Below are 21644 nucleotides of genomic sequence, written 5' to 3' on the forward strand. Positions count from 1 at the left end.
TAGATCTCATGGAGGGCAAGTGCAGTGCACAATAACAGTAACTCTTGCTTTCTTAGTTTTAAAATTATTGCCCTTTGTTAATTTTCATGCTTAAAGTTTTGTCCGGGGCATATCTTGAAGAATATAAGAGGTATCAACTTGAAACTTCATGGCTAGATAGATCTCATTGAGGGCAAGTGCAGTGCACAATAACAGTAACTCTTGCTTTCTTAGTTTTAAAGTTATTGCCCTTTGTTAATTTTCATGCTTAAAGTTTTGTCCGGGGCATATCTTGAAGAATATAAGAGGTATCAACTTGAAACTTCATAGCTAGATATATCTCATTGAGGGCAAGTGCAGTGCATAATAACAGTAACTCTTGCTTTCTTAGTTTTAAAGTTATTGCCCTTTGTTAATTTTCATGCTTAAAGTTTTGTCCGGGGCATATCTTGAAGAATATAAGAGGTATCAACTTGAAACTTCATAGCTAGATAGATCTCATTGAGGGCAAGTGCAGTGCACAAGAACCGTTACTCTTGCTGCCATATTTTTAGAGTTATTGCCCTTTGTTAATTTTCTTGCTTAGGTTTTGTCCGTGGCATATCTCGTCTATAAAAAGCAATGCAAGTTTTTGAAGTACAACCGGCGTGAGTATAAATGTGTATGTAATGTTGTATTTAAAAACATTTATGTCGTGAAATTAACAAGTTAATGAGACCAAACTATGTAAAAAAAACAGAATTTCAAACACAGTTTTTTTTTCTTTTACTGTCATTAAATTGTTGTTTATGCATAACAAAAGTAATGATTCTCACATTTTTAACATAAACCATTAAATGGTTGTTATGGGGATTTTAATTTATAAAAAATTACGTCAGTTTATTGTTTTGTGAATAACATTGTAATTGGTAAACAACTGTGCTTAAGATGAACGTCTATCAAAACATCCATTACATCCAAGACACATGCAAATCGGGACACTTAAATTGACAGGGAAGCAATTTGGCAACTCTGGTCCTTAAATTCAACAGGCAAGTGAGGATGAGAGGAACAACACGTTGTGACTTGTTGGCAACAGGCCAGTACTTTACAGCACCAATTGATTGCATCTTTATTTTTTTACCCAAGTTCTGGAGTAGTGTCAGTTAAGTATTTGATACAGTCAGATGATCGATCTAGCACTCTTTATTTTGAGTGCATTTTTGTCATCCCTACTTTCAATTGATATCAAAATTAAATTGGGTCACCAAGCATCAAAATGTAACAATATGGGTAATGGTGGAGCTATCAAAAAAATTGCTTATTTGTGTGTCAGATTCCTACATGTCATCATGTCATGGCCTGTTATCCAGCCTCAACCTTAAATGACATTTCCTGAAAATGATTTTACTGTGAAAAATTCCAATTTACACATAAGGCATTATAAATAGAAATATATCAGCAGGTTTTCCAAGTATGTAAGAAAGTTTACGGGTGCTAGATCATGTCTAATCTCCAGGCAAGCTTAATCAGACAGCCATTTATCACAGATGTCAATGGGCTGGTGTAATTACTGCAAATGTCAATATAATCTTAACCTATAAGTTCAACATCTGTGAAGTATACGTACACCATATGAGGGTAGAGATATCATGGTGTTTGTACAGATAGTTCAATTGCAGAGTTAGTTAAAGAGGTGATAATTGGACGCATTAACGACATGATCAGAAGAAGAGACCTGGTGAAATTGGATAAAAAGAGCAGCAAATTGTTTGGTTTTTTGATAATAAAGCAGAACCCTGGAATGTTGTTTCTCTGCTTGTAATGTTGTTTTGCTTTTGCATGTGACATTTGTAAAAGACAAACCATGACTCCCACGTTCCAACAACTTAGTATTTATCTTTTAGTCATGGCTTAGTTATGTGGTGGCCATGACTAACAATCCCTTTCCAACGACTTACTTATATAAGAATGAATTTCGTCTGGCCTTATCCATTATTGCAATAGACATTGGTTGAAATTTATGCAATAACATATCTCAATCCTTTCCACTTACCAGTCCTTTTGGTCATAAGCTCCTTTTAGCTTTGGGAAAAATAATTGGTGCCAAGCAACCATTGCAACAATATGTAACAGTATATAAAGTGGCTGAAAATATTGTGAACCGCAGTATCATTTTCAACATACCAGTTTGGGGAATAGAAGTTGCCCGTCCGGTTGAATCACAATGTACCTTACCCTCTATAAATGTTTTTTTAACCAGGTTTTCAACAAAAAGCGGGTTATTAGAATGAGGTTGTCGTTGGGCGGGCGGGCGTCAAACATTGGTTTCTGTTCAATAACTATAGTTAGCATTGATAGATATTGATGAAACTTGGTGTGTAGGTAGCTTATGGGAAGAGCTAGCTTGGGTTTGCTTTTGAGGGGGGTGGGGATAAGGTTAAGGTCACTGTTACTAAAAATAGAAAAATGTTTTTTGCCCAATAACTTTAGTTAGCATTGATAGATATTGACGAAACTTGGTGTGTAAGTTGCTTATGTGAAGAGCTAGCTTGGGATTGCTTTTGAGTGGGGAGGGGCTGAGGTCAAGGTCACTATTACTTAAAATAGAAAAATGGTCAAGGTCACTGTTACTTTTAATAGAAAAATGGTTTCTGCCCAATAACTTTAGTTAGGATTGATAGATATTGACGAAAGTTGGTGTGTAGGTAGCTTATGTGAAGAGCTAGCTTGGGATTGCTATTGAGGGGGGAGGGGCTAAGGTCAAGGTCACTGTTACTTAAAATAGAAAATTGGTTTCTGCCCAATAACTTTAGTTAGCATTGACCGATATTGATGAAACTTGGTGTGTAAGTTGCTTATGTGAAGAGCTAGCTTGGGATTGCTTCTGAGTGGGGAGGGGCTAAGGTCAAGGTCACTATTACTTAAAATAGAAAAATGGTCCAGGTCACTGTTACTTAAAATAGAAAAATGGTTTCTGCCCAATACTTTTAGTTAGCATTGACCGATATTGATGAAACTTGGTGTGTAGGTAGCTTATGTACAGAGCTAGCTTGGGATTGCTTTTGAGGGGGGTGGGGCTAAGGTCAAGGTCACCTGTTACTAAAAATAGAAAAATGGTTTCTGTCCAATAACATAAGTTAGCATTGATAGATATTGATGAAACTTAGTGTGTAGGTAGCTTATGTGAAGAGCTAGCTTGGAATTGCTTTTGAGTGGGGAGGGGCTAAGGTCAAGGTCACTATTACTAAAAATAGAAAAATGGTTTCCGCCAACAGGTATTTTCAGTTACGTCTCTTTTTGATAAAAGTAAAGATAAAGTCATACAACAAATTAATTGGCTATAATTTCTGATTGCCCATAACAAAAACCTGGTTTCGTCGCATTGCGACGCTTCTAGTTTTTAATGTTCCCATGCAAATTAAAATGCTACAATATTTTTATGGTAAGAGCTCATTCATTATTTATTTAATGATCACAGTTTTAGAAAATTTAGTTTTATTATGATTGGTGCCTGTGTGATTTATCCTCAAGAGCTCGCTGATAAACATGTATATGATTCACATGTTTCGTCAAAGGTACTTTTGATAGGATAAAAATGAAATATCTGTTTGGGAATTTGTGTAAATGCCTCGGTCCAAATGTCAAAGAATCTGAAATACCTCAGGTGTCGAGGACAGACACATTAGTTTAATTATCTTATATCTTGACTTGCCTTCAAGCTGCCATGATCCTGTATATTCATAACTTTATAAGTGATATTGAATATTAGGAAATTATATACATTAGACTGATATTCATAATATGCCTTTCATCAAATTTAGAGAGTCCCCTAAATGGATGTGTCTATTATTGGTTGCCCGCGGCACTTTCAGTCAGAGATTCGACAAGTAAAATATGTTAGCATCAAAATCCATACACTGTTCTTAGAGCTAAAGTAGCATGTTTAAAAGTTGTAAAGATATGGTTATATGGATATATTTGTCTTCCATTGCAACAACAAACTATTGAAACATGTTCGTAAGAGCTTTCACATCCTCGGCCTAATCATTCCAAATAAGTTACCCTTGGCAAATTGGCTAGCGATATACTTGTAAGCATTTTCCAACCAACCAAAAAGCCAAACACAAAAAGTAAATCATCTCCTTTGTGAAGAGCTATCATTAAATTTGACAAAATATTTAATGCCCTGTCAAAAACTATTTGAAAGCAACAATATCATTGGATCATTCAGAACCGAGATTTCAATCGTAACTTGTCGGCCATTGCAATATTGCATGAGGTGTGTCTCAGGCGACCAATCAAGCGGCTGGATTTTAAGTCATTAATTATTCATGAGTATGAAATTTTTACAGCTTACTTGGCTAGGGTATCATATATGTTATGAATATCAGTTTTAATTTGACTCCATATGACGCGAACTAGAGAGTTTTTAATTAATTTTGGGTACCTGATTTTGTTGCAATGGCTATATATATTTGGCATCTGTGTTTGCAACAACCAATATACGTGAACATATTCGCTTATTTGTTTATTTTTGAAAATAATTGGACATAATAAAAACGACATTTCTTATCATTTTAAGGGCGCTTGATCCTCGTCCACAAATGACTCATCCAGAGCACAATTGATGCTGGGGTGCTGAGGATGTGCTTTTTGGCAACAAACATATGTAGAATTTATCTGCTATTTACATTGATTAAGAACCTCTACTTTGAGTACTTTAGCCAGTATGCATCATCAGTGAAGCTTTATGTGGGGATCAAACGCAGGACCCTCTGATTCAGAGTCTGATACAAAAGCCTCTCTACCATCGCGACTAATCGTATTGTAACTTAATCAGAACAGGTTGTCTATATTGTAATTAAATTAAAGGTGATCTCTTGAATTTTAACAGTTTTAATATTTGAAGTTTAAGCTATTTTTACATAATACTAACACTATTGTAAGGATCATACATTGGTTGTAGTTTTGTGTGTAAGGTTCTATGATGGGCGTTTTTTAGTAAGCACTTGATGATTCTATTGATACTTTATACATGGGTTCAGCCTTCCCAGCTTCCAAGTCATCAGTCATCACACCTAGTAAGATAATCAAGTAAGACAACTCCTATTTATTTGATTGATACTTTTTACAGGCTTCCCAGTCATGGGTCATCACACCTAGTAAAATAATCAAGTAAGACAACTCCTATGTATTTGATTGATACTTTTTACAGGCTCCTCAGTCATCAGTCATCACACCTAGTAAGATAATCAAGTAAGACAACTCCTATGTATTTGATTGATACTTTATACAGGCTCCTCAGTCATTGGTCATCACACCTAGTAAGATAATCAAGTAAGACAACTCCTATGTATTTGATTGATACTTTATTCAGGCTCCTCAGTCATGGGTCATCACACCTAGTAAGATAATCAAGTAAGACAACTCCTATGTATTTGATTGATACTTTATACAGGCTCCTCAGTCATGGGTCATCACACCTAGTAAGATAATCAAGTAAGACAACTCCTATGTATTTGATTGATACTTTATTCAGGCTCCTCAGTCATGGGTCATCACACCTAGTAAGATAATCAAGTAAGGCAACTCCTATGTATTTGATTGATACTTTATACAGGCTCCTTAGTCATGGGTCATCACACCTAGTAAGATAATCAAGTAAGGCAACTCCTATGTATTTGATTGATACTTTATACAGGCTCCTCAGTCATGGGTCATCACACCTAGTAAGATAATCAAGTAAGACAACTCCTATGTATTTGATTGATACTTTATACAGGCTCCTCAGTCATCAGTCATCACACCTAGTAAGATAATCAAGTAAGACAACTCCTATGTATTTGATTGATACTTTATTCAGGCTCCTCAGTCATGGGTCATCACACCTAGTAAGATAATCAAGTAAGACAACTCCTATGTATTTGATTGATACTTTATTCAGGCTCCTCAGTCATGGGTCATCACACCTAGTAAGATAATCAAGTAAGACAACTCCTATGTATTTGATTGATACTTTATACAGGCCCCCCAGTCATCAGTCATCACACCTAGTAAGATAATCAAGTAAGACAACTCCTATGTATTTGATTGATACTTTATACAGGCTCCTCAGTCATGGGTCATCACACCTAGTAAGATAATCAAGTAAGACAACTCCTATGTATTTGATTGATACTTTATTCAGGCTCCTCAGTCATGGGTCATCACACCTTGTAAGATTATCAAGAAAGACAACTCCTATGTATTTGATTGATACTTTATACAGGCTCCTCAGTCATCAGTCATCACACCTAGTAAGATAATCAAGTAAGACAACTCCTATGTATTTGATTGATACTTTATACAGGCTCCTCAGTCATGGGTCATCACACCTTGTAAGATTATCAAGTAAGACAACTCCTATGTATTTGATTGATACTTTATACAGGCTCCTCAGTCATGGGTCATCACACCTAGTAAGATTATCAAGTAAGACAACTCCTATGTATTTGATTGATACTATATACAGGCTCCTCAGTCATGGGTCATCACACCTTGTAAGATTATCAAGTAAGACAACTCCCATGTATTTGATTGATACTTTATACAGGCTCCTCAGTCATGGGTCATCACACCTTGTAAGATTATCAAGTAAGACAACTCCTATGTATTTTATTAATACTTTATACAGGCTCCTCAGTCATGGGTCATCACACCTAGTAAGATTATCAAGTAAGACAACTCCTATGTATTTGATTGATACTTTATACAGGCTCCTTAGTCATCGGTCATCACACCTTGTAAGATAATCAAGTAAGACAACTCATATGTATTTGATTGATACTTTTTACAGGCTTCCAAGTCATGGGTCATCACACCTTGTAAGATTATCAAGTAAGACAACTCCTATGTATTTGATTGATACTTTATACAGGCTCCTCAGTCATCAGTCATCACACCTTGTAAGATTATCAAGTAAGACAACTCCTATGTATTTGATTGATACTTTATACAGGCTCCTCAGTCATGGGTCATCACACCTTGTAAGATTATCAAGTAAGACAACTCCTATGTATTTCATTGATACTTTATACAGGCCCCCCAGTCATCAGTCATCACACCTTGTAAGATTATCAAGTAAGACAACTCCTATGTATTTGATTGATACTTTATACAGGCTCCTCAGTCATCAGTCATCACACCTTGTAAGATAATCAAGAAAGACAACTCCCATGTATTTGATTGATAATTTATACAGGCCCCCCAGTCATCAGTCATCACACCTTGTAAGATTATCAAGTAAGACAACTCCTATGTATTTGATTGATACTTTATACAGGCTCCTCAGTCATCAGTCATCACACCTTGTAAGATAATCAAGAAAGACAACTCCCATGTATTTGATTGATACTTTATACAGGCCCCCCAGTCATCAGTCATCACACCTAGTAAGATAATCAAGTAAGACAACTCCTATGTATTTGATTGATACTTTATACAGGCTCCTCAGTCATCAGTCATCACACCTTGTAAGATTATCAAGTAAGACAACTCCTATGTATTTCATTGATACTTTATACAGGCCCCCCAGTCATGGGTCATCACACCTTGTAAGATAATCAAGTAAGACAACTCCTATGTATTTGATTGATACTTTATACAGGCCCCCCAGTCATCAGTCATCACACCTAGTAAGATAATCAAGAAAGACAACTCCCATGTATTTGATTGATACTTTATACAGGCTCCTCAGTCATGGGTCATCACACCTAGTAAGATAATCAAGAAAGACAACTCCCATGTATTTGATTGATACTTTATACAGGCTCCTCAGTCATTGGTCATCACACCTAGTAAGATAATCAAGAAAGACAACTCCCATGTATTTGATTGATACTTTATACAGGCTCCTCAGTCATTGGTCATCACACCTAGTAAGATAATCAAGAAAGACAACTCCTATGTATTTGATTGATACTTTATACAGGCTCCTCAGTCATGGGTCATCACACCTAGTAAGATAATCAAGTAAGACAACTCCTATGTATTTGATTGATACTTTATTCAGGCTCCTCAGTCATGGGTCATCACACCTAGTAAGATAATCAAGTAAGGCAACTCCTATGTATTTGATTGATACTTTATACAGGCTCCTTAGTCATGGGTCATCACACCTAGTAAGATAATCAAGTAAGGCAACTCCTATGTATTTGATTGATACTTTATACAGGCTCCTCAGTCATGGGTCATCACACCTAGTAAGATAATCAAGTAAGACAACTCCTATGTATTTGATTGATACTTTATACAGGCTCCTCAGTCATCAGTCATCACACCTAGTAAGATAATCAAGTAAGACAACTCCTATGTATTTGATTGATACTTTATTCAGGCTCCTCAGTCATGGGTCATCACACCTAGTAAGATAATCAAGTAAGACAACTCCTATGTATTTGATTGATACTTTATTCAGGCTCCTCAGTCATGGGTCATCACACCTAGTAAGATAATCAAGTAAGACAACTCCTATGTATTTGATTGATACTTTATACAGGCCCCCCAGTCATCAGTCATCACACCTAGTAAGATAATCAAGTAAGACAACTCCTATGTATTTGATTGATACTTTATACAGGCTCCTCAGTCATGGGTCATCACACCTAGTAAGATAATCAAGTAAGACAACTCCTATGTATTTGATTGATACTTTATTCAGGCTCCTCAGTCATGGGTCATCACACCTTGTAAGATTATCAAGAAAGACAACTCCTATGTATTTGATTGATACTTTATACAGGCTCCTCAGTCATCAGTCATCACACCTAGTAAGATAATCAAGTAAGACAACTCCTATGTATTTGATTGATACTTTATACAGGCTCCTCAGTCATGGGTCATCACACCTTGTAAGATAATCAAGTAAGACAACTCCTATGTATTTGATTGATACTTTATACAGGCTCCTCAGTCATGGGTCATCACACCTAGTAAGATTATCAAGTAAGACAACTCCTATGTATTTGATTGATACTATATACAGGCTCCTCAGTCATGGGTCATCACACCTTGTAAGATTATCAAGTAAGACAACTCCCATGTATTTGATTGATACTTTATACAGGCTCCTCAGTCATGGGTCATCACACCTTGTAAGATTATCAAGTAAGACAACTCCTATGTATTTTATTAATACTTTATACAGGCTCCTCAGTCATGGGTCATCACACCTAGTAAGATTATCAAGTAAGACAACTCCTATGTATTTGATTGATACTTTATACAGGCTCCTTAGTCATCGGTCATCACACCTTGTAAGATAATCAAGTAAGACAACTCATATGTATTTGATTGATACTTTTTACAGGCTTCCAAGTCATGGGTCATCACACCTTGTAAGATTATCAAGTAAGACAACTCCTATGTATTTGATTGATACTTTATACAGGCTCCTCAGTCATGGGTCATCACACCTTGTAAGATTATCAAGTAAGACAACTCCTATGTATTTCATTGATACTTTATACAGGCCCCCCAGTCATCAGTCATCACACCTTGTAAGATTATCAAGTAAGACAACTCCTATGTATTTGATTGATACTTTATACAGGCTCCTCAGTCATCAGTCATCACACCTTGTAAGATAATCAAGAAAGACAACTCCCATGTATTTGATTGATAATTTATACAGGCCCCCCAGTCATCAGTCATCACACCTTGTAAGATTATCAAGTAAGACAACTCCTATGTATTTGATTGATACTTTATACAGGCTCCTCAGTCATCAGTCATCACACCTTGTAAGATAATCAAGAAAGACAACTCCCATGTATTTGATTGATACTTTATACAGGCCCCCCAGTCATCAGTCATCACACCTAGTAAGATAATCAAGTAAGACAACTCCTATGTATTTGATTGATACTTTATACAGGCTCCTCAGTCATCAGTCATCACACCTTGTAAGATTATCAAGTAAGACAACTCCTATGTATTTCATTGATACTTTATACAGGCCCCCCAGTCATGGGTCATCACACCTTGTAAGATAATCAAGTAAGACAACTCCTATGTATTTGATTGATACTTTATACAGGCCCCCCAGTCATCAGTCATCACACCTAGTAAGATAATCAAGAAAGACAACTCCCATGTATTTGATTGATACTTTATACAGGCTCCTCAGTCATGGGTCATCACACCTAGTAAGATAATCAAGAAAGACAACTCCCATGTATTTGATTGATACTTTATACAGGCCCCCCAGTCATTGGTCATCACACCTAGTAAGATAATCAAGAAAGGCAACTCATATGGTCAGCTCTTATTTGTTTGGTTTGTAACATGCAAATATTCTGATTTGTTTGATTTTGTGATCACAAAAGGAAGGTTTGAGATTGAATTATTTTATTTAGTGTTATCAGTCTGATTAGTTAAAAAGAAGTACAAGATTTATTTTAGGTTTGTTATTCTGTTCCCAGACTGATGGAGCATTGTTTTATTTGAAAACGAAAACTAGAAATGTTATCTTCTTTGTAATTTAAAGATAGAGAGTTTCCAATAGATTTTCCGTCATAGCCATTGAAAGATGTATTTTGTCTGTTGTTTCCGCCCTGCCACGGGAAACTTGGTGAGAAACAAACAACAGTATTTTTACAGCAACATATCGATTCTGAGCAAGGGCTAAGTAAAATTTTCCAGGGATGATTTAAGGATCTTAAGCTGTTTTTCATACAAAAACACTATTATGTATCTGACAAAATACGTTGGTAAGCATTTCCTTTCCCATCATTTTAAAAATAGGTCAGAATTGCTAGATCTCAAAATTGTGTCCTTCACCTTTCTAATAATGGCATTTCATTGTTATGCCTTGATTAGTTTTGCTTCATTTAAAGAAAAGAAGAAATAAAACAATGATACAAGAATTGTCAAAAACTGATCGTTTACAATGAAGGTGAAGGGTTATCAACTACCTGGTGTCACTTTTTTTAACTTATGAGTGTATAAATGGAGGCACGGACAAGAAAATGCTACACCTAACCTTGCAGGCTTGTGGCAATTTCCACTTCTGCTTATACATAATGGTGTTCTACAACCTCTCTAGAATATGTTATTTTGCTGAATCTTTAATATCGACAGGCTTAATGAAGGTCCTCTCACACTTTATGACAACCATGGAATTTCCAAGAGAATGGAATGAGACATCATAATGAGACCAGAATATGGCAAACATTGACAGTAAAGCCTGACAAAAGCTTGTGGAGTCTTGTCTTTTATTTCATGTGCCTCAGTGACATTTGGCCTAAAGCCGAATCCATCAGGTTTCAGTTAAATTGTCTCATTTTTAGTTGCACCATTAGCTTGGGAGAAATTTGACTTTGAAAATCATTTCGTTTGAGGTTGAAACTTCAGAGAATCGGTGGCGAATATACATAAGGATGGGATTTGAGATGTTGGGTTGGGGTAGGACTCCGAATAGATTCATATATGTACAGAATGTTTATTAAAACATTGATTAGCAATGGTACCTTTTTAACATGCTGCATGAAGCCATAACCATAATACAATGTCCACTATCGGTACCACATGATGTATTTCCTAGAGGCCCGAGCAAATACAGTATGTTACATTAATTTCTGACAATAATGATGTGATATAAATAAATAAAAAAACAGAATTAAAAGTTATGATAATGTAGTTAAGGTAATCTAACAAATAAGCTTGTCATTTTATCTAGAAATTGGTGGTAATGAGAAATTATGATGACAAGTGACCTCATATGATTTTTGTATCATTTTTTCCTGGGGTGGGGGGAGCGTATCAAACCTTTTCAATTGGTATGGGATATCACCAGGCATACAAAAAACATATAATTGAGTATCAGATTCCTGAATGTCAACCTCTCGTATCCTATAATCAAGCCTAAACCTTTAATGACATTTCCTGAAATTTCTCTGCAGTAAAAAAATCCTGTTGACTTCTAAAGACAGATCGACAACTTACTGGAGACTCTTACACACCTTTTCTCATGACATTATACAATGTACTATAAATAGAAATATTTCGGGAGGTTTCCTTGAAGGTGCAAGAAGGTTTTATGGATGCTATATCATATCTAATCTCGAGGTAAGCGTCATCGGATGGCCATTAATAATATCACAGATGTCAACGAGAATGTGTAACTTCTTGGCAATCTTTTATACAAGCCATTCGTCCACATCTGTAAAGTAAGCTTGCACCATATGAGGGTAGAGCTCCCATGGTGTTTGTACTGAGAGTTCATTTGCAGAAGTAATTACAGTGGTGATGATTGGTCGCTGTATCATCACAACGGGAAAATGAGACCTGATGAAATTGGATAAAAAGAGCTGCAAATGGTTTGGTTTCTTGCTAGTAAAGCAGAATCTACTGTATGTAATCTGTGGCATGTTATTCCATACCAAATGGTTTGAATGTATCAGACCTTTCTACGAAATGTGACTTGACATTGAAATGAATAAATCAGTGGTATATATATTAATGCTGATTATAATGTATATGCTCAGTCTAATGAAACATCAAAGTATTTAACTTATGACAGAATTCAAAATCATATCATAAGTGTATACAGGAAAGAGTACATTTCTATATATCCATGGTGTACTGGAACTGTAACTGTTCCTTACTTACTGTTTACAGTAACTTGTTTATTTTCATACATCCATAATATATGGGAATTGTACATGCCTGTATATTTATTGTGTACAGGGACGGCATATTCCCGATTGAATTAGCTGGTAATAATGAAATGGGTCAAAGGAAATAGTGTGAAAATTTCAATTTCAAAAAAGCTCGTTGTGGCTTACTAACTCGTTTCCATGACTAAGTTATCATGTGTTCATGATTGAGTTATGTCATGGCCATGACTAAATACCACCTGGTTTCCTCGACTTTGTTGTCTTATATACAATACATACCAGAATATTAACTTGGGAAAGAAAATGAACAATAGTTATGACTGCCCATACTTGTTGTAGAGCGTTTTTTCTTGGGGTTCAAAAAGTCTGGCCACGCCAAAATGAAAGACGTAAAAATATGGTACGAGTAGCTCCTTTGCCTACCGCTATGCATTAAAAGGGTAGTACTGGGAAAATAGTGTACTCAGTACTTATTAAACCCAGAAAAGGTGCATCAAGCATGTTAAAGAACCCAGAGGTCTCTTTGCAAAGAGCTAGGGTATTGCGACCAGAGCTCTTGTATCTTGCTCTATTTCTTTAAGTCTTCTGTTCTTTCTGGCCCTCCAGTGTCTGGATTTGACTAGGAATTGCAGTAAATTCTATCTCATGTCACTTATGGCATTCAAACACAATTAAAGCTGAGATGGTGTCACATCAGGGTCTAGCCATAATGCAACCAATAGATACGGGCAGACCTAATGATAGACTCAAAATAACAAATGATGAACCGCAGCATCATTTTTCATAATAATTATGCCAGTTTATCACAATATCAGTTTTAACTGCGAAAATTTCAGTGCAGAAATATTCATAGAGAATTAATAAAAATTGTCTTTCAAGAATGAACAAAATGAACCTTACTATACGTTAATCATTTGTACAGTGAAAATTAACAATATTTGGCGCAATCAGTGAATCAATACATTGTTGCGATATATTGCTTTGCCTATAGCTGTATATCTCTTTTTTTTCGCATATCATTTTTGTGACATCAATGAAGATGAAAATCTATGGTGTAAAATCTGTGTCTAATGAGGCCAGTCAGAAGGCAATAAAAGGCGATCGTGTTTAGCCCCCTGGTAAATGACAAACATCTTTGAAGTGATTCATTTATTATTGATCAACTGTGAAACTCTTTTACTCCCTCTGATTGGTTTTCCTTTCTCAGGAAACAGTTTTCTCCCATTGACTTAACCGATTATAATTAAACATGGAAACAATGTTATATGAGCATGCGATGAAACCTCAGGTAAATGTCAATTAATAGGAATCGTTTCTGATGAAATGACTTGATGGAGTTACAGCAGTGTCACTTAATCTTTGAATCAGTGAGGCGTAGAAAAAAATATGTTTGTTTCTGGTTTCCTAACCAACGCTATTCTGCCACGATCCTAAATGTTCTTATTGTCCTATGAAATATATTTTCTCATTTGTGTGATTTCAATATATTTAAAGTTAAAAAAAGATATTTTCGGCTTTAAACAATACCAGCAATGCTTATTCTGAGTGTATCCATGCTCTATAGCAATTATCCTACATTGTATAGTTTTAGGTAACAGAAAAATATCAAGAAAAAATTGGCTGATACTTTTTTCCCGACCTACCTACCCTTTTTGGGGGGGGGGGCATGGAACTGGAATCAAACATATTTTTTAAGGCCTAATGTACTGACACACGTGAATGATACGCGTGTTTGGTCAAAGGCTTATTGCTCACACGCCCACATTTTCTAAAGGTTGTGTAATTGAATTCTCGCCAATATTTATAAATCAACTTGTTGCTGTTGATGACGTATATGCAGATTTAAGATTATCAAAGTTAGGACTTTTTTTATGATCTTTAAATGAAATTTTGCCCTAGAACCCCAGCCCTGCAAAGCACAATGAAAAATAATTATGATAAGAATTGTGACAAATTAGATCAACTTTAACTGAAACTTCAGCCTTAATTTTGTGAAACACATGCAACAGCTTGTTACAGCTGCTCAGTTCCTGTGTGGAAGGAAAAAATAATAATTCAAGGGAATCTCTTATTCATGCCGAACCCACATTACAGTAGCGCCAGGTCAAGGTCACAGTTCAACGTCAGAATTTTGAGCCATATATTTAGTGAAAGCTCCATATCTCTTAAATACCTTGAAGAATTTTCATGCACACAATATCGAGGCAATATGCAGAACCCACGTTACTGGCACACAGCACAGGCTCAAGGTAAAGGTCACAGTAAAAGCTCATTGGCTCAAGTCATGGATTTCTGATGTCTGATCCATACCTCCTAAACCACTTAAAGGATTTTCATAAAGCTTGGGTAACATGTTAACAACATTTACACCACATGCAGAACTGATACACCCTGTGCGCTTGCTCAAGGTCAATGACACAGTTCAAGGTCATAGGTTCGAGTCATTGTTTTCATATTGGCTTCATATCTTTTAAACCCATTTTCATTTACTTGGGTAAAATGATGACTTCATCAAAAACCAAAGACCACTTCATATCTCAAAATACCAAATGTTGTAGATTGTTTTTTTACGGAGACAAATATAGGACAAAACATTCCAGGTCATTTTCACATGGTGGACAAAACATCCCAGGTCATTTTGACATGGTGGACAAAAAATCCCAGGTCATTTTGACATGGTGGACAAAACATCCCAGGTCATTTTGACATGGTGGACAAAACATCCCAGGTCATTTTGACATGGTGAACAAAACCTTCCAGGTCATTTTGACACGGTGGACAAAACACCCTAGGTCATTTTGACACGGTGGACAAAACATCCCAGGTCATTTTGACACGGTGGACAAAACACCCTAGGTCATTTTGACATGGTGGACAAAACCTCCCATGTCATTTTGACATGGTGGACAAAACACCCTAGGTCATTTTGACATGGTGGACAAAACCTCCCATGTCATTGTGACAGGATGGACAAAACCTCACAGGTCATTTTGACAGGGTGGACAAAACCTCCCATGTCATTTTGACAGGGTGGACAAAACCTCCCAGGTCATTTTGACATGTTGGACAAAACATCCCAGGTCATTTTGACATGTTGGACAAAACACCTTAGGTCATTTTGACATGGTGGACAAAACATCCCAGATCATTTTGACATGATGGTCAAAACATCCCAGGTCATTTTGACATGGTGGACAAAACATTCCAGGTCATTTTGACATTGTAGTCAAAACATCCCAGGTCATTTTGACATTGTGGACAATACATCTCAGGTCACTTTGACATGGTGGACAAAACATTCCAGGTCATTTTGACATGGTGGACAAAACATCCCAGGTCATTTTGACATGGTGGACAAAAACATCCCAGGTCATGTTGACATTGTGGTCAAAACATCCCAGGTCATTTTGACATTCAAAGCCCATCAATAATGAGACACTCATTTACATCTATAAATAATTTTATCAACTACCGGAAAACTACCTTAAGTGTGTTGTTGTGATAAAAGTGTGTCCATACTGACAAACATTTATAGGATATAATATCCAGGATGGGATGTTCCATACACCATGTCAAATTGATGTGGGAGGTTTTGTCCAGCTAGTCAAAAATGACATGGCAGGTTTTGTCTGGCTCCAAGGAAGACATCTGGTTTTGTTATACCAAAAACAACCATCTCCTTTTGGTTGTGTTGAAATATCTGAAATTATCCTCAATTATCCACAAGAATTACAAGATTTATTTTCTTTTTGTTTTTCTTCTCAGAATGAAATTACATTGAACAAAATAATGAAAATTTATTGTCTTTGTAATTTTAAGCTGAAGGGTTTCTGTCATAGCTGATAAGTGAAAGATGTATTTTGTTTCCATCCTGTAATTGGAAACTAGGCTTGATGAGAAGCAAACAACAGTATTTTTAAAACAAGGATAGAACAGTTCCCTTGGGATTTTTTATGTTTCTTCAGCTGGTATTTGTACAAACAAATTTATATGTAAAATGTCTGTGTTAGGCCTTCAAAAAAAAAAAGAAAAGAGAAATATTAGTTTTCAAACTTTTGGAAAGGAAATGCATTTATGAAGCTGATAAAGAAGGGAAATATGTTAAGAAGATTGTAACAAACCATTAAAATAGTTTTGATATATATATATATAACTCGGGTTACATGAATTTAAAAAGATAATATGCTTGTTTATTTCACTATTCTTCAGTTTTTTCGTGCTAGAACAGAAGGTTTGAAAATGAAACCTGACGCTAAATTGATAATCAATTTTGTATGGTGTCACATTGTCTAAAATATACTTCTCCTTGATGTTCCAGGCTTTGTTGACATTTTTGGTTCCGGGGTCACACTGCTGGGAATGCTAATGATTGCAGTGGCTGTTCTGATTGGTCTGTACGCCCTACGCCTCTACCTGATAGCCGGTGGCAGGAAAGGTCATGACCCCTCTGTTCAGGTGAGGTATAGGGGCTGTATTATAACTTTTTTATTTTATGATTTTGAATGAGCCTTATATTTACGTAAATATCGGAAACCATTGATATAAGACTGCTGACAAAGATCAGATTGCAGTTGCACACCATACTGTGATAGCATTTAGGCATCAGCTTGAGGTGATATTGAAGCTCAGTTAGGGCTTGTTCAAGAATGACATCTTCACGATTCAATATTTTATGTCATGTATAATTCGTGAATGCTGTCATATCGTTTTTTCGATTTTTTTTTAATCTGGGTTCCTACGATTTCAGATTAACTGTGTTTAAATGTAGTTAGATATCCATGAGAGCTTGGTTCATTTCTTAAAACAGCCAGTTTAGACAATGTATGACTGGATTATGTCCCTTGAAATGCTGCACTTTTTTTGTATGATGAAATAAAGTGTGGCAATCATTAGGAGTGTTAAAACTAAGATACAAAAAAGCTTGAAACCTTCATTAAATGATGATATTTTCTTGTCTTTGAAGACCACATTTTCCATTAGCATTAACAACACTAATAATCACTGAATTACAGCTTTGTTGTTGCATAATAGGTTGATTCACATTATCATGTGATGTAATCAATGTATTGATAAATTGTCAAAATATCTTCCACTTTGTTACAAGTTCCTGTGGCCTTGTGGATAAGTCTTCGCTTTTCTAATTTTCCTTAAACGGGGTGGGTTCGCAACCCTCTTAGAGTAAGCCACATGGAGTAAAACAATTATAATATAAGTATTTTCAGATGCATTAACGGAAAAAATATTTTTTGGTCTGAAAACATGAGCAAATACCATTGAAGTTAAACCAGTTAAACATAATAATGTGTTTAAATAAAAGATAAGGAATTACATCTATGGGTAAACCTAAATTTTGTCTTTTAAAGATATCAACATGAAATTTTTGCACAAGTTCACAATGGCAAAATAATTTTGTTGAGTTAATACCCTTGGTTAACTGAAAAAAGAAACAGATTCCACTAAATTGACCTCTGTTTAAACAAAGCTAAAGTGGCTGAAATTTCCAACCTGGATTTAGTGGCCACCTGTCTTAAGCAGCCACTTTGACCTTTTCCCAAAGGTGACCTCTTAATACAGGTTTGACTGTATTCACAATGGCGAAATGATGTGTTGAGTTCCATGTGTACCCCTTGGTTAACTGAAAGAAGGAACACATTCAACAGCATGTACTTGCATAATAATCGTCATAAAACTGGTATAATTATTTGAATTTTTCCCTTTTTCTTACATTAAAACTACACAAAAAGTTTATTTGTGAGTGACTTCCATAAACAGTCTGAAACTCCTTTTCAGAAAATTCTTCTACCCCCCCCCCCCTACCCCCCCCCCCCCCAAAAAAAGTTCTTTGTTTCCATTAACATCTCTCAAAAATTAATAGGTAGGTAGATATAACCTTTTTATTTATTGATTTTTTGAGAACCAGGATTCTGTATGGAACCAAACTATAGAAGGGTTTATCACTATTATAGGAAATTTTAATTTTGAAATGGTCAACTTTTAACATGTTCACCCAAAAGATGGACTTTTTTTTTTAAATTACGAAAAAGAACCAACACAAAGGCAAACAAAGTTTAGGTCGTGAGGAAAAATGAGTCGGGTTGGTGAAAACAAACATAATTTTTATGCCCTAAGCCCTTATTACCATGTATAGCTTCATTACCTTCTTGTCATGTTTTGATGTATTGATATATTTCTCTTGTTGAGGATTGGTTTCTGAGAGCTTGTACAGTATGTTTCAGCTGAAAATCATTTAATGGGAAATTAGAGATTTGAAAAATGTCATGGCAGGCTTGACATAATTATAGGAGGAGAAGGACTGAGGTGGATATTGAGGAGTAGTCACATAGTCTTATTAGATAACTTTTGTTTGGACTATTATACATCTCTAAAGGAATTCAAATTTTCATTAAAAAAAATTATAGATACAGTCGAAACTCGTTGGCTGGATATCTCATGGCTCGATATCCTCGTTGGCTCGAACCAAATTAAAAGGACCGATTTTTATTTACTCTTTGTTTATATAAATTTCGTTTGGATGGCTCGATATCTTGAGGGTCGATATTTCTCCACGCTCGAAGTCGTTTTCGCGGTCCCAAACAAGAATTTCACGCTTTGAATTGGTTGCTTGGGTCGATGTCATTTTCGCGGGTTCAGTTAAGAATCTCACGCCTTGATTTGTTTGATTGGCTTCATTTAGCACAATGCGCTAATCGATTAAAATTGCTTGACTGATATTATAGTTATTATCGAATTTAAATGGTTTAACAGTTTGAATAAACATGCCATAACTTTAAGTTATGTCTCTAATTGTTATCCATCCCTAAATTACTATGCATTTTGATATAACTTTTAAGCTATGGTTGTGTTACCCACTGTTTACAATTGCTTGTTTTCGCATAAATGTATTTTTTATTATAAATAAAAAATAAAATGATATTTTCTAATAATCGAATAAGTCATATTACGAAATTTAGGGTGCGTAACTATGCCCAATAAATACTCTTCCTTCTCTTGCGGAGATAGCGTAGCCAATAACAAACGAGGTAAATAAGACTTCATGTAACAAATGAAAAAATAACATTCTGTAAGCAATCCCGCTTGGCTCGATATTCTCGAGGCTCGAAGTACTTTGGCCGGTCCCTAGAATATCGAGCCATCGAGTTTCGACTGTATGTACGATGGCTGATGAGTGTGGTCTTCATTAAGTCCATTCATCTGTTGAATGTACCCATTCCAGACATTAGGCTATGACAAATGGGATTTAACAGTAAATTTCTGATACACATTGACTTTTTTCTTTAGCTAGTCTTATTATGTGTTATAAATTTACATTTTGTTATCTTTATTCATACAAGCTCAGAATCTTTATTGAACCACGTTTCACAAAGAGAAGTGGGAGCTATATAGGAATCACACTTGTCGTCTCATCCTTCCGCCTGGGGATTGGTTTGTCGTGTTTTTATCTGATCCATTTCTTCTTCCATGGTTGGATTTGAAAGTTATTGGCATAAGGGAACACCACAGCATAAGGATGTGTCGCGCACAAAATCTGAGTCCCTATCCAAAATCAAGGTCACAGTAACCTTCTGAACTTGGTATGGTCGGTGGGTCTGTCCAATTTTTGGTCCTGTCCATATAATCTTTGATGGTTTGATTTTAAAATTGATTTGCAGTAGTGACCACCACAGCATGAGAATGTACCAGGCACAGGACCCATCTCCAAACCCTCAAGGTCAAGGTCACAGCAAGCTTCTGAACTAAGTATGGGCAGTCAGTCCATCATATCTTTGTCAAATCAATCTCTCTCATTCATGGTGGGATTTTAAAATAATTTAGCAGAAGATTCGCTAAAATCTTAAGCATAAGGATCTGTGGCACACAAGACTCATGTTCATACTTTAAATGGCGGGGTCACAGCAACCTTTTGAACTTATATTCAGTATGTCTTGGTTTATAAGCCTTATACTGAATATAGTTCATGGTGATGGATTGTAAAATTAATTGGCAGAAGTCAGCAGACTGCCATTGTATGAGGATGTGATGTGACAAGACCTGTGTTCCTAACTTCGTTGTCAAGGTCACAGCAACCTTCTGAACTTCTTACATTTTTGTATAAAAGCTTTACTGGTGACAGTTTGTTTCACATAACAGTACCAATATTTTCCCCATGTCTCTATGCTCTGTGGCATATTAACCTTTAATGAAACATGCTCCACCTTAAGTCTTTAATTGTTCTTTCCAGGCATTATTTCTGACACTTGGGAGTGCGGAAGTATAAATCACACTTTGTCATAGCTGTTGTTTACACTGAACTTGTTTAATGATAACTAACACATAGATAGCAGTTTCCACCAGAGATAGTGAAATAAATGATAACATTTCTTATATGTTTCTTGGCAAAGTAGCATTAAAACAGCTGACCTACCCTTCCTGTTTTTGGTACAAGTTGTAGCCCTAACCACACAATATTTTTTCTTTGGCCTCACTAACATATGACATTACATTTCCATATATGGCTATTTATTTTTCAGGCACAGCCTGGGACAGTGGCTTCCATGGTGATAGAACGAGAAGATGAGTGCGGCACCCTGACCGTTGTCATGGATACGACTAACATGGAAACCACTTGTCAGGCCAGGTATTACACCTGGTAATTCATACATCTTCCTACACTTCTTGTTGCTAATAACAACTTGATGAGGAATTTCAAAATAGGTCTGTTTTTACAAAAAGAAAAAAAAATCAACTTCCAAATCCTTGGTATCATTTTCACCGTCAATATCTTTGTGTAAAACTTTAGTTGGTCGTTTATTAGAAACTATTTGAGATATTTATTAGAAAATATTTGAGATATTTATTTGGAACTAATTGATATTTTCATTTAATTTGGTACATTATATGTTGAAAATAAGAAAACTCATTAGGTCTGGTAATATTGATGTCCTGAAATAAAAGTAAAGAAATAAAGTCAAAGGCTTTAAGAGGCATGTCACATAACTGTTTTCCATTTATTTCCTTGCTTGTTCCTTT

General features: G+C 35.8%; 1 protein-coding gene across 1 annotated transcript in view; it reads left to right on the forward strand.

Moving 5' to 3' along the window:
* Positions 1–21644, forward strand: part of LOC128208718 (uncharacterized) — a 75553-nt gene that overhangs the window by 48415 nt on the left and 5494 nt on the right. The window contains exons 3-4 of the mRNA XM_052912267.1: positions 16936–17072; positions 21146–21264. Coding sequence (XP_052768227.1) covers positions 16936–17072; positions 21146–21264 — 256 coding nt within the window. The remainder of the gene's footprint in view (positions 1–16935; positions 17073–21145; positions 21265–21644) is intronic.

Source organism: Mya arenaria, chromosome 11 (assembly GCF_026914265.1).
Source record: "Mya arenaria isolate MELC-2E11 chromosome 11, ASM2691426v1".
NCBI lineage: Eukaryota > Metazoa > Mollusca > Bivalvia > Myida > Myidae > Mya > Mya arenaria.